The sequence below is a fragment of the Schistocerca americana genome, chromosome X (assembly GCF_021461395.2).
Source record: "Schistocerca americana isolate TAMUIC-IGC-003095 chromosome X, iqSchAmer2.1, whole genome shotgun sequence".
In the NCBI taxonomy this organism is placed as follows: Eukaryota; Metazoa; Arthropoda; class Insecta; order Orthoptera; family Acrididae; genus Schistocerca; species Schistocerca americana.
In genome coordinates, this window is record NC_060130.1 from 709,225,121 (window position 1) to 709,238,477 (window position 13,357).

At 38.1% G+C, this 13,357-nt stretch overlaps 1 protein-coding gene across 1 annotated transcript in view; it reads left to right on the forward strand.

The window, feature by feature from the left end:
- Nucleotides 1-4,387: 4,387 nt before the first annotated feature.
- LOC124555445 (guanine nucleotide-binding protein G(i) subunit alpha) overlaps nt 4,388-13,357 on the forward strand; it is a 39,019-nt gene continuing 30,049 nt past the window's right edge. The window contains exons 1-3 of the mRNA XM_047129357.1: nt 4,388-4,993; nt 7,621-7,805; nt 8,489-8,775. Of these exons, the coding sequence (XP_046985313.1) occupies nt 4,870-4,993; nt 7,621-7,805; nt 8,489-8,775 (596 nt within the window). The 5' untranslated portion in view covers nt 4,388-4,869. The remainder of the gene's footprint in view (nt 4,994-7,620; nt 7,806-8,488; nt 8,776-13,357) is intronic.

The following is a 13,357-nucleotide window of genomic DNA, read 5'->3' on the forward strand; positions in this document are numbered from 1 at the left end:
ATGGAGATTGAAATGGTCTCTGAATGCACATGTAAAAAATCGAGAATACTCAAACTTAATATTGATGAAGATGGGGTCACTGAAGAAGGCCCTCTGACTGCTAGGGAGAAATTTGGAATCGAAACATTTTTCCCAATACTCGACAACTTGTAACTTGAATTAGTCAGAAAGACGGAAAACTATAAAACACTATTAGACTCCTTCATGGTTTTCAGTAAACTTAAGAATAGCTCACCAGACTTTATTTCTGAACGTACAGCAAAACTTTTAAGCGTCAGATGCTACTGATTTAGAATCTTGCTTCCCAAATGAATGTGTAAATTTCACAACAGTTTCCAAAAACTTGTAAGATAGGTGACGAACGTTCCGAAATGAGCATATTTCTATGGAAGGAGCGGTTGCAGTCAACTTTTCCGAGTGTTGACACTGAACTTAGACTGTTTCTATGTATGTCACTTGCACATTATTCAGCAGAACACTAGCTTTCGGCTCTTAAAAGGGCTGAAATCACACATGCATTCTACCTTGTCTGAGGACAGACTGAACATCTAGACCATTCTTCACATTAAAGCCGACCTCCCAACTGATGACCATCTCAACTATGAAGATCTGATTAACGAGTTCGCCACCATCAAAGTTGGATGCAAACTTTGCTGACTTGTGAGTTTTGTTTATTTCTTCACGTTAGTTTAAAAAATTTCAGGTTATAATATGATTTTTATTGGCCACTTAGAGAACATTCATTGTGATTTAAAAATTATACAGTTATTATTTATAGCATATTTTCGGAAGGGTCGTATATTACTGTATGCTGAGGGAAGCAGAAATTTTAAATCCACCACTGGTGGGGTCGATGATCAGCAATTCATGTCATGTCCTCTATGCTCTCCAGACGTACTTCCATGCTATTATTTTGCATCAGGTAATGTGAAAGAATTCAGTGTTTATGCCTCCTATACCAATAAACCTACCAGGACTTTGAGCCTGCATCACCAGTGCTTTTGAACAGATTGATAGCAACATACTACACCAAATGTCAGAAAAACTTGTTAATCGACTTGGTATCTACAGAATTCGTAGGGGTCACATATGGAGCACTTGTAATACATATAAAAAACTTTTTGAGTTTTTTCTGTGTGTATGCAATCCCCTATGACATTATGTCAAATAATATAGCTACAGAAAATCTGTGAAAATACTTCAATAATGTATAATAACCTTGTATACCATAGAGGAATTCTTAAGCAGTCGTCATATAAATATTATTTTTCATATATGTTACTGTTGTATATAAATACTCTATGTTTGTTTTGTTGACATATTACATCTCATGATGTTTATCGTGAGTTAGGTTCATCGAACAAGGAACTAAGTACTAACTAACCTTTGATTGCATCTCAGTTAAGGTCCAGCTTATTAAGTTAAAGCCTTATGCTTTTATGAAAGCTGCCCTGACAAGTCTTTATCTTTCTTCTTAACAGATAGCACTTTGTATCATTAGAAGGAATGGCCTCATCCTAAGATAACTTGCAATACATTGTGCTGTACAGATTGATGCTAGGGTCCCTGTTGTTCTCAATCATCGGTAATGGACTAAGCTATAACAGTAATATGCTGATTCTTTCAGACCATAAAACGTTGTTCTCAAGAGGTACAAGCAATATGCAGGTGACACAGCAAGGAAATGTCCTGTTCAGTGAGGTCATTGAGTGGTTTCATGCAAACTGGATGCAAAGAACTGGAAAGGCAATACAGAATGTGAGATGTAGTCGCAGATACATTGGAACACTGGGTGATGTAAAAGCTCTTAAATTTCTGAGATTCTTCATTGACAGTAAATTAATTTGGAAAGATCGCATTTTGGTTCTTTGTGTCAAGCTTTAATCAGGTCTCTATGTTCCTGGGGAACTAAGGATAACTGTAACTGAAGAGTACCTCCTAAGAGTCTACTCTGTATGCTGCAGGAATTTGATGTTACTCAAGAAACCAGAGATAGTCATCACTTATGTAAATAAAAACTTATCATTATAAATTCATCTTTACTAATCAAAGAATATTGACGGTTTATGGCTAGTTTAATTATGTTAAACTGACCCTTCATGTGAAATTTAACGATGATATTTATTGGAAGAGACATCAAATGCAACATCACTACACTTAGAGTAAGGACACAGTCTAGACATGCCAAACTTCCAGTTGACCGTGAGACAATATGCGTTTCTCAATTATGACATTGAAAATTTTAAATATAATTATAGTTTCCAAACCATACCACTGGAGCTATTTAATATGAAAAAAGTTCCGTGATCTCAAAAGCATCCATTATAACCTACAGATGATTTTTTTCTAAAGATAGAACAATGACTACTTGACATGCAACTGAGAACTAAGACTGAACAACAACAACAACAACAGCAATAATGATGACTTTTTAAGTAATAGAACGAAAGTATGTTGACCATAAGAGGATGCAGGAATGACTTGTATAGTATTTCTATTTGGTTTGATGAATGACAGCTTGCTCTAAATGTGTAAAAATGTAATTCAATGCAGATGAGCAGGAAAAACAATTCTGTGGTAGTCAAGGACAGTGTTAGTGGAGTTCTGGTTGACAGAGTCTCGATGATGAAATATCTACATTAACATTGCAAAATGATATGAAGTCGAAAGAACGGATAAGATCGTTGGTAGGGAAGGTGAATGATCGACTAAATTTGATTGGGAGAATTATAGGAAAGTGTAGATCACTATCACCTATAATTAAGGTCACATACAGCAAACTTGTACAACCAATTCTTGAATACTGATGAAATTTCTGGATCCCCGCCAGATCAGGAATAGAAGCACTTCTGAAGCATGCACCTATATTTTGTTACAGGTGGGTGTGATCAACGCATGAGTGTTACGGAAATGCTTCATGAACTCAAATGGGAATCCCTAGAGCGACGAACATGTTCTTGTCGCCAAATACCAGTTAGACCGTTTAGAAAACCTGCTTTTGTTTCATACTACTGAATGATCATACCGCCACCAACATACATCCTCCATAAGGAAGTTGAAGAAAACATAAGAGAAATCAGGGCTTGTACAAAACCATATAGACAGTCATTTTTCCCTTGCTCCGTTTGTGAGTGGTACACAAAAGGGAATGTCTAATGGTGGCACAAGTTACCCTTTGTCATGTATCATGTGGAGGCAGATGTAGATACAAACCAAATATTATTACAAATCCATTTTACTGATATATTGTTATAGTAGTTTAGTGTAATGCCAACAGAGTCTATTTCTTTCTACTAGTTTATGACACATCAGTGAATATAAATGGTAATGTGGGCCCCTATCACTATGAATGTTTAGGCTTCCTCCTGGAGCTTGGTTATAGATAGGAACTGTTTTCCCACCATATTCATACAGATTTCTGCTAAAATCTTTTCCACATATACAGCGGTACACAGCAGTTAATAAGCCAACTTACAGAACGTAGATGGAATCACCGTTGAGAAATGTCTTGGTTTGTGGAGGAACGAGACTCTCAGTGGACTCTGTTTTATACCGTAAAAACTATAATAACTACTACAGAATATGTAGGCTCTGGAAGCTAATACGCGTTACTGTTGAATTAGTCAATGAGGAATCTGGAAATTGTTTTTAGCAAATCGCGTATTTACTAATATCACCTACATATAGCCAACTTGTGAAACTTAGATTTCATCTGCCGGTATGTAAAAGTACAAACGTTTCTCCGTGTACACTACAAGATGAAACTCTTTAAGATTAGTAGGTAAGTTTGTTATTGAAAATAGAATCGAATAATGATTGTTTAGATATTATACTGCTCTTGTAAGTGCACTATAAGTTTTAATCTTATTTGATTAGCAATTACTATTTCTTTGTTGTATCCTGTATGTAAACACTAGCATTTTATGTTGGTTAAAAATACCTCGTTACACGTTAGAAGAAATTGCTTACTTTGTCTATGGGTCCATAACATATCTTAATCATAGAAAACAAAACTTTTTTTTAGCGTTCTCATCAGAAATTGCTCTGTCACGTATGTCATTCTGTCAGTGATCTCTACGTTCCAGCTATGTATAAAAAAGGTGGAAGAAAACAATAAATAAAGTACATCAAATAGTGTTTGAGTTTAAAATCATCTTCGTATTAATTTCATTTACGTGTTATGATTTTTATATATATACTGAGTTGCGGTATCTAAGGACACAAAGCGAAAATCGTATTGACAACATTACAACATTCAAGTCAGTTTTAATAACTAATTTTTTAAGAAAGTCACATTGACAAACATGTAGGAACATCTTTCAGTCAATCATATAATGCGAGTCCTGATCGTCATATCTTACAAATGCAAATAGTTTGATTTGCAGGAAGGCAACTTAGGAGCGATTGTTTGAATAAATTTACGTGTGTGTTTTTTTAACGTAGTCGTACAAATAAAATTTTTCCTTTCAGTAAAGTTGTAACATTTTTTCGACAGTGTAGGTTTCGTGGCTAATGTGCATTTTGTGATTGTGTTTTGAGGAGTTTCGAATTCCATTCCTGTCGAAGCATAGAGCTATTTGAATTTGTATGTTGACGGAGTGACTCAGAATGGTTGAATTATTCAAGTGAGTGCTGTGGTTTGTTTGTCAAGTGGGTGTGCAATACGAACCGTTGATTGTGAGTGGAAAATTGATCGGACTATAAAATACCTTTTGGGACAATTAGTTTTCCACTGTTCGTGATGGCAAGATAATCCCTTTGCATTTACAATTTCCAAAGAACATAGTTGTTGTTTTGGTGGTCATTTGTCTCCGAGTGTCGGAAACCGGGCGGAGTCTTAAAGCAACAAGTGCCAAAAAGTTTGAAACGATGGGCTGTAATATAAGCAGTCCTGCAGGAGACAAGGAAGCTGCCGAAAGATCGAAGAAAATTGACAAAGATTTACGAGCAGATGGAGAGCGAGCGGCGAAGGAAGTTAAATTATTGTTGCTGGGTAACTTGTTAACACTGGATTTTTATTCATATTTTCACAGTGTACTTTTTGATATATTTTTTACATAATATTTTGTTAATAAATGACTTAGTAATGGTGGACAGTGTCATAAGCTGCTCTGTAACGTGTTTATCGATTTTACTAACTTTGTGTAGGAGACTTAAGCAGTCAATTTGTTGTTAAGTGTAGGCGTTATTAATGTGATAGAATTGTTAAGTACGCAAGTTTTTCGACTTTAGGTGGATGACGTATGATTTACTGAGTGATAGCGAGTAGTGTAATATTCATTAAGAGTGTGGCAAATACTATTTTGTGCCAAGAAAGAAACAATTTAAGTAACATCACGATGGAAAATACTTTAAAACTTGTATATTGACAAGAATGTAAAATGAAAATTAGATTTCGGCTCTTGTGTTTTTTATTTCAATAACGTTTGACTGTCGTCATCGTCATCTTTGTTATTGTGGCACCCTATAAGATTAATATGATGTGTACATGGTCACACTATTTGTAGGCGTACATGGTCACACTATTTGTAGGCAACCGTCGAAATTTCTAGTTATACTAACTGCAGCCCCATAGTGTGTTTGCTTCAGTTGTTCTCAGTAGGCAAGTTTGTAAACAACACTGGCATTTGTAAACAGAAGGGGAACAGGGAGTGGGTTAAGGTACATGTTAGTAGAAAGGTGATAATTTGGTTGTGAATGCCCAATAAAGGTTGTGGCAACAGATTGACCTGTAACATAATGTATTGTTTTCGTTCATACCCTATTGGCACAATTATTGCACTTTTCATCACAAAAGCGAAAACTGGAAGCTAAATTTAAAACACATATATTAGGTAATGTGCAAAGTTCCAACAAGTATTTTCATGCATATTATGCACATAAATTGTACATAAAGTATGAAAACTTCGAAAGGGGGTGGTGCCCTCTACTTAGCTTGTACCCATTGCAGATTGTAAGTGTTTGTGGAAATACTTGTGTGTGCTTAAAATAAATCTAGACTTCACACCTCTGTATATTCACTTGTCAGCGTAACACGGAGTTCAACAGCACATCTAACGAAAGATGTTGGTGCTTAATTAAAATGTATTTCCATCCAGATGTATATAGTTGTTGTTAACTGATACTGCTGCAGAGAGCTCTTTTGTGTCTTACAATTATTACGAATTGGGGAACATTTTTGTGAGAATGCAATTATGGGTAGTTTGCTGGTGTTGAGTCTAAGAGTTGGGGACTAGTGTAGCAGGGGATACAACCCGTCGGCTTTGGACATTGACGTCACAAGTCGCCAATCGAGAAGCGATTCTTCTTAGTGTTGTAGCTCCCTTCAGTGGCTGATAAGTGTTTTTTGGCTTTAAAAAAAAAAAAAACCTCACGAGATAGAATAAACAGATCCACTTTATTAAGCAATCAGTAAAAAAACGAAACTGAAACATAACAGCAAAAGCGGAAATGGTAAACTGCTATCTGGCGACTTGTGACGTCATTTTCCAAAGCCGACGGGTTGTATCCCCTGCTGCACTAGACCCAAGAGTTGCAAGAGAGCAGTTAGGGTAGCATAGTAATGTTGAAAGTGCATGAGTGATATGCAATAAACAAGTTGCCACAGTAATTGAGATTAGCCGGCCGAAGTGGCCGTGCGGTTAAAGGCGCTGCAGTCTGGAACTGCAAGACCGCTACGGTCGCAGGTTCGAATCCTGCCTCAGGCATGGATGTTTGTGATGTCCTTAGGTTAGTTAGGTTTAACTTGTTCTAAGTTCTAGGGGACTAATGACCTCAGCAGTTGAGTCCCATAGTGCTCAGAGCCATTTGAACCATTTTTTAAAAATTGAGATTAGGATGCTTGTGTGTTTGCTAATGTAACAACATTCATTTTATTTTCAGTTTGTGGAAACTGATGACATAAGGTATATTTATACTACTAACTAATGTATTCATAAAACAAAGATGATGTGACTTACCAAATGAAAGTGCTGGCAGGTCGACAGACACACAAACAAACACACAAAATTCTAGCTTTTGCAACCAACGGTTGCTTCGTCGGGAAAGAGGGAAGGAGAGGGAAAGATGAAAGGATGTGGGGTTTAAGGGAGAGGGTAAGGAGTCATTCCAATCCTGGGAGCGGAAAGACTTACCTTGGCGGAAAAAAGGACAGGTATACACTCTCTCTCGCGCGCGCGCCCACACACACACACACACACACACACACACACACACACACACACATATCCATCCGCACATACACAGACACAAGCAAAAAAAATGTCAAATGTCTGCTCGTGTCTGTGTATGTGCGGATGGATATGTGTGTGTGTGCGCGAGTGTATACATGTCCTTTTTTCCCCCAAGGTAAGTCTTTCCGCTCCCGGGATTGGAATCACTCCTTACCCTCTCCCTTAAAACCCACATCCTTTCATCTTTCCCTCTCCTTCTCTCTTTCCTGACGAAGCAACTGTTGGTTGCGAAAGCTAGAATTTTGTGTGTATGTTTGTGTTTGTGTGTCTGTCGACCTGCCAGCACTTTCATTTGGTAAGTCACATCATCTTTGTTTTTAGATATATTTTTCCTACGTGGAATGTTTCCCTCTATTATAATCATAACTAATTTATTCCTTTCATTTAGGTGCTGGTGAGTCAGGAAAAAGTACAATCGTGAAGCAGATGAAAATTATCCATGAGACAGGGTATTCTAAAGAAGAATGCGAGCAGTATCGCAGAGTTGTGTACAGCAACACTATTCAGAGTCTGATGGCAATTATACGCGCAATGGGACAGTTGCGCATAGATTTTGCTGAACCAGGAAGAGCAGTAAGTAGAATATTGTATGTTCTGGTAAGCACTGTTAATTGCTGCTGGGTATCTGTAGGCTCTATCCTTGAAAACATGGCTGTGATGCCTACATTTTGTTGTTAGATTTCCATATAATTAAAATCAAACATTTAGGCTTAATGTGAGTTATAATTGTGCAAGCCACAATCATTACCAATTTGTTTATGCTTGTTGCTGCTTTTGTGGTAGGAGGGGAGGGGGGAGAGAGAGAGAGAGAGAGAGAGAGAGAGAGAGAGAGAGAGAGAGAGAGAGAGAGAGAGAGAGAGACTATTAGCAGAAAGTTAATAGTTTGTTTGGAGAGACAATATTTGTGTTTCATTGTCAGTGTTGTAATGCTTCTTTATCATACCTCCCTCCTCCCCCCCCCCCCCCTCACTCCCTTATTTTTGTTAAACGCAACTGTATGGCTAATGAATCTGTCAGATTTTTAACTGAAGATATTAAGTCCCCTTTGTCCTTCGTTTCTGTCTGTCAGCTGTAGCAGCCATTTGAATGTATTTGGTATAGATATAATGGCTGGTGTCAGTTTTCTTTGTTAATTTTGTTTTTCTTTGATAACATCTTCAAGGAATGAATTGAGTGATACTTCAATGCTCACTGGACTTAGGATTAACCTGGATTTTTATGGTAAACTGCTAATGAGACTCCATTTCACTTTTTAGGATAATGCTCGTCAGTTTTTTACTTTGGCCAGTGCAGCCGAGGAAGGCGAACTGACACCAGACTTGGTAATATTGATGAAAAGGCTGTGGCAGGATGCTGGTGTGCAACAGTGTTTTGCTCGATCAAGAGAGTATCAGCTAAATGATTCTGCTGCATATTACCTAAATGCTTTGGATAGAATATCACTGCCCAATTATGTTCCCACGCAGCAAGATGTTCTCCGCACAAGGGTGAAAACTACTGGAATTGTAGAGACTCATTTCACTTTTAAAGGACTTCATTTCAAGTAAGATTTTATTATTTGATTTTTTTGTGTGGTTGACCATCTGTGTGTGTGTGTGTGTGTGTGTGTGTGTGTGTGTGTGTGTGTGTGTGTGTGATCATGGAATTTTTCAGATCCATGACTGTGTAATTACACAGTTAGTAAAAATATTTAAAAAGCAAAGATTACTTCACAGAAACCTTCTGTGACATGAACATCTGTAATACAGTGTCCTTCAAATTACTTTTTTGAGTCTGTAAAATTAATTATTTCGACAAGTTTCAAATAACATCATGGATTACAACATGAGAAATAATACTGTGAAATTTCTCTTTAGAAAGAGAGGGCTGTTTAATATGTTGTGTGAAATATAACACCTCTCCACTAGTTAGACTGCCCCCCCCCCCCCCCCCTCCACACACACACACACACACACACACACACACACACACACACACCCATGGCTTCTGCCCATTCGCAAATGGTAGATTCGTGGACTTTGTGTGTTTACTTTTGCCTACTGTCACTCTGTTTATCACCTGTGGTATTGTATTTTGCAGTAAAACTCTGTTTTGTTCTTCCAATGTATCCGTCTGGTCACTCTTTTCTGGGTTGTCACATTTTGTGAATTTATTATATATAGGGCATTATTTAGGTGTCTTAAAATTCTATGTGGGATTATACCTTCGCTGTACACTTTAATCCTTTGTGGGGTTTATTTGTAACTGTATTGACTCATTAAGAAGAAACTGCAATGGTCATTGAGTGAATACCAGATGGAAAAACTATTAGACTTCCTAAACATTGTACAGAAAATTGTGCAAAATTCAGATTTCATTTTCAGTAGACTTCCAGCAAAACTGAAAGAAATTGGGGGATAAACCCCATGTTTTCAAAGATACGTTGATAGGTTTCCTTGTGGCACTCTCCTTCAATAAAGGTACTGATTGAAATGGCACAGTGGACTCACTTTCTGGAGGATGACGATTGAAATCTGCACCCGGCCATCATGATTTATGTGTGATTACCTTAAATCATTTCAGTTAAGTGCGTGGATGGTTCCTTTTGAAAGCGAATGGTCTATTTTGTTCCCCATCTTTCATACAATCCAGGCTGCTTTGACTGTTGACCTTGATGTCGATGGGACATTAAATCCTAATCCTTTCACCAGTAAAGGTTTAGATTGGGGTCAGTGGCATACTTACATGTTCCTTGTTGCAATGTTATCAGTGCTCTCATTGAAGTATGCAAGGAACAAAAGGGCGTGTGTCAAGCTGCTGGTTCTGTGCAGGCAGACGAAGCATTTAGAAGCAAGAGATGAAGGAGTATGGTCACATTATTATGTCAGTATAGATGTGGAATCCAATATGTGTTCAGAAACGGCTGTTCCCAGTTCTCCCGTTAATCACCGCATTCAAATCTCTCATATTTGGAAGAAACAGTCCAATGTTTGTGACAACTGACATTATGAATTTCATTGCTTCTCTCGGGAATACATTGTCAGTTGTTTCCGGACCTTTCATTGGTTAGGTAAAATTGTCATGGCATTGGCTACACACAACCGTTACATTGCCAAGTTATGAACAGTAGATGGATGCTGCTGTGACTGGTGCTGCTCCTCGTCCATACTTTAGCCTCCTTTTTCTGTTCTGTGTAAGAGTTCCTCACAGTTGTTGAAATATTTTTTTCTGTAACGTGTGTGTGTGTGTGTGTGTGTGTGTGTGTGGGGGTGCCCACACACACACACACACACACACACACACACACACACACTTACTGTTCCATTTATTTGTTTGTTCATTTATCCAGGGATCATATTACATTTACAATGGATTTGTCATCATAATACAGTGAAAAAACGGGTTAAAAATATAAATACACCCAGAACATGTAAATATGCCTTAAGGCAGTGGTGTCCAACATGCATGTGGCCCAAGAAGTGAGCGTCTGTCATGTGACTTGGTGTAAAAAAAAAAAAAAAAAAAAAAAAAAAAAAATGTAAATAAAGTTGCAATAAACTGAATATTTTCAGTCTGAAACGCGTGCCACAGGATGCTGTTCTCTCATTGGTCCATCCCACTGTTTCTTTTCCATTATCAGTTATTGTTAGTAGTGTTCAGTATATTATATGTTATATGCAGCTCAGAGATACTTTTCTTCCAGTGTGGCACCCCTGCTTTAAGAGGAGACTATGGGTGGTTGGTGGTGGCCTCTTGTTTTATTAATTCTTTAGTCCTATTATTTATAAATTGTCTAATCTGCATTTTGTAAACTGATGACTCATTTCATGCCCAATTTGCTTTGTCTCATGGTCCCACTGAATCTTATAAATAAACTAATATCAGTCACAAGAACTCTGATGACTTGGTGATTGAACATATCAGTAAATGGTTTTTGACAAAGGTGTTTGGCTATAGTAGCCTGTTTGAAGATGAGCATATGCATGATTTGCTAATGATGGTATCAGGATTCTTGTGACTTTTGTACTATTTACATATTTACCACATGAGTCTGACCTACACCCAAAATTAATTGTGGAGTAATGAATTAAAGTAGTGCAGCTGTTGTTAGCAATGGTGTTATCCTTCTCAAAATTTGTCGACTGTGCATCATAATATGAATAAATTGCTTCATTGCTGGTTATTCCTGGGCACTGTAAATTCTTGAGTGGCTCCATACATTTTGAAAATTGTCATTGTTAATGATTTGCCAAAGTTGCAGTTGTTATGGATGGTAATATTTTCTCTTGTCATAAAAGTTTCATGCTGTAGGAGATGCCTACTGTGAAAAGTTTTCACATCTAAATGGTTTTCAAGTATGACATCATACCATGGATTCACCTTGGCACATTCCACACTTCTTACCATACAGTAGATTGCATCAGTGAATGTCTGTGTATGTTGGTTGGTCTGGGTAGTGATAGCTGTTGAAAATGGGATATGTACACTTTTTCTTTCTATACTTGACTAATTAGCTGGATCATTCTGTGTTCTGAGGCACAATAATTCAACTGCATGTTCAAATGCCATTGTCAGTTATGTGATCGAGGATTGCATGTATACAATGTGATCAGCTTTAGTAAATAACTTCCAGACATAGTTATAACAAATTTGAAACTTGGCTGTGGTTTATAACACAAGCTCGCAGGATATTCCCTATGGGAGTAAAAATAATTTTTTGGTGCACAGTCTATAGCTGAAATTCCATGAACTATCCATTAACTGCACCCAAACTCTTCTTCTTCTTCTTCACTTCACTTCAATTCAATTATTAGGCTTTTGCCTGTTATGGTGCCCATCTCTTTCTTGCCCTTCCCAAACTGCTTCAGCCTACCATAATATAATTTCTGACTTTGTGAGGTAGTCTGCCACTCTTCTTTCTACTAATATGTTCACTCCATTTTCTCCTGTTGTTTTTCTCATGTCACATTTATGTGTTCCACAACCAAAAAATTACATTTCAGGCAGATGTTGGCATTTGGCGATGCTACGTCAATGTGTCATTGCGCCCTTAATTTCAAGAAAGCGAGTTAAAGATATGGAAGTGGTCATAGTAACAGGGGAGCATTTTATGTCCCACCTTAAATCTGAATAATCTGAAGAATATTGAATGGTTTGTTTGTTTTCAAAAATACATCACCTCATTTCTTGCCATTTATTTGTTACCTATAACTATCCTCCCATTGTCCATACGGTACAGATATCTACCAGGTGGCTATAATTAAACTTTCCCAATTTAACATGCTGTAACACGGAAACTAAGTATCGTAAGAGTACTGCACTTGATAGCATTAATGTCAAGGACATGGGTAAGAGAAATAATGCAGAATCAATTCAATCGAAACACTTTCAATGTGCTGCTGTGGTACATTACATACTGGCACCATTACTGCTACAAAAGGGGCTCAATATGGCACCCATCAGAGTCCAGAAGAGCCTGAAAGTGCAGGATTGCATTCTGCACAGCAGAATGAAGCATGTACGTAGGTGTGCTGGCTAGCTATCTTGATATGCTGTGCTTCAGATCAGCATGTTTGAATGTTTCCCTGGTAAACACTGCCCTTCAGGTAGCCCTACAACCAGAAATCACAGGGAGTGAGATCAGGTGATTGTGCCGGTCAAGCATTCACGACCGATGTGCAGTGGGGCCCCATCTTGAATGAAAACTGAGTTCAATGCGTTTCTCTCCTGTAGGGCAGGTATGACATGCTGGTGAAGCATATCTCAGTAGCGCTGGCCAGGCATGCTGCACACCCTTGGTCCTTGAGCACCAACTGGTTCAAAAAAGAATGGACCAATGATGAATGTAGCCATGAAGCCACACCATATGGTGGCACGTTCACCATACAGAACAACTTCATGCGCAGCGACTGGAGGTGAAGATCCCCCCCCCCCCCCCCCCCCCCCCCCGCCCCCCACTCAGCAACTCTGTGTGTTTACCTCACCCATCAGAGAAAAATGAGCTTCGTCTGTCCATAGGATGGTCCAGGGCCAGCCCTCATCAACTTCAATCCTTGCAAGAAAATTCAGAGTGAAGTCAACACATTGTTATGCATCCTACGGTGCAAGCAATTGCACAATATGTATCTTGTATAGATACCATTTGA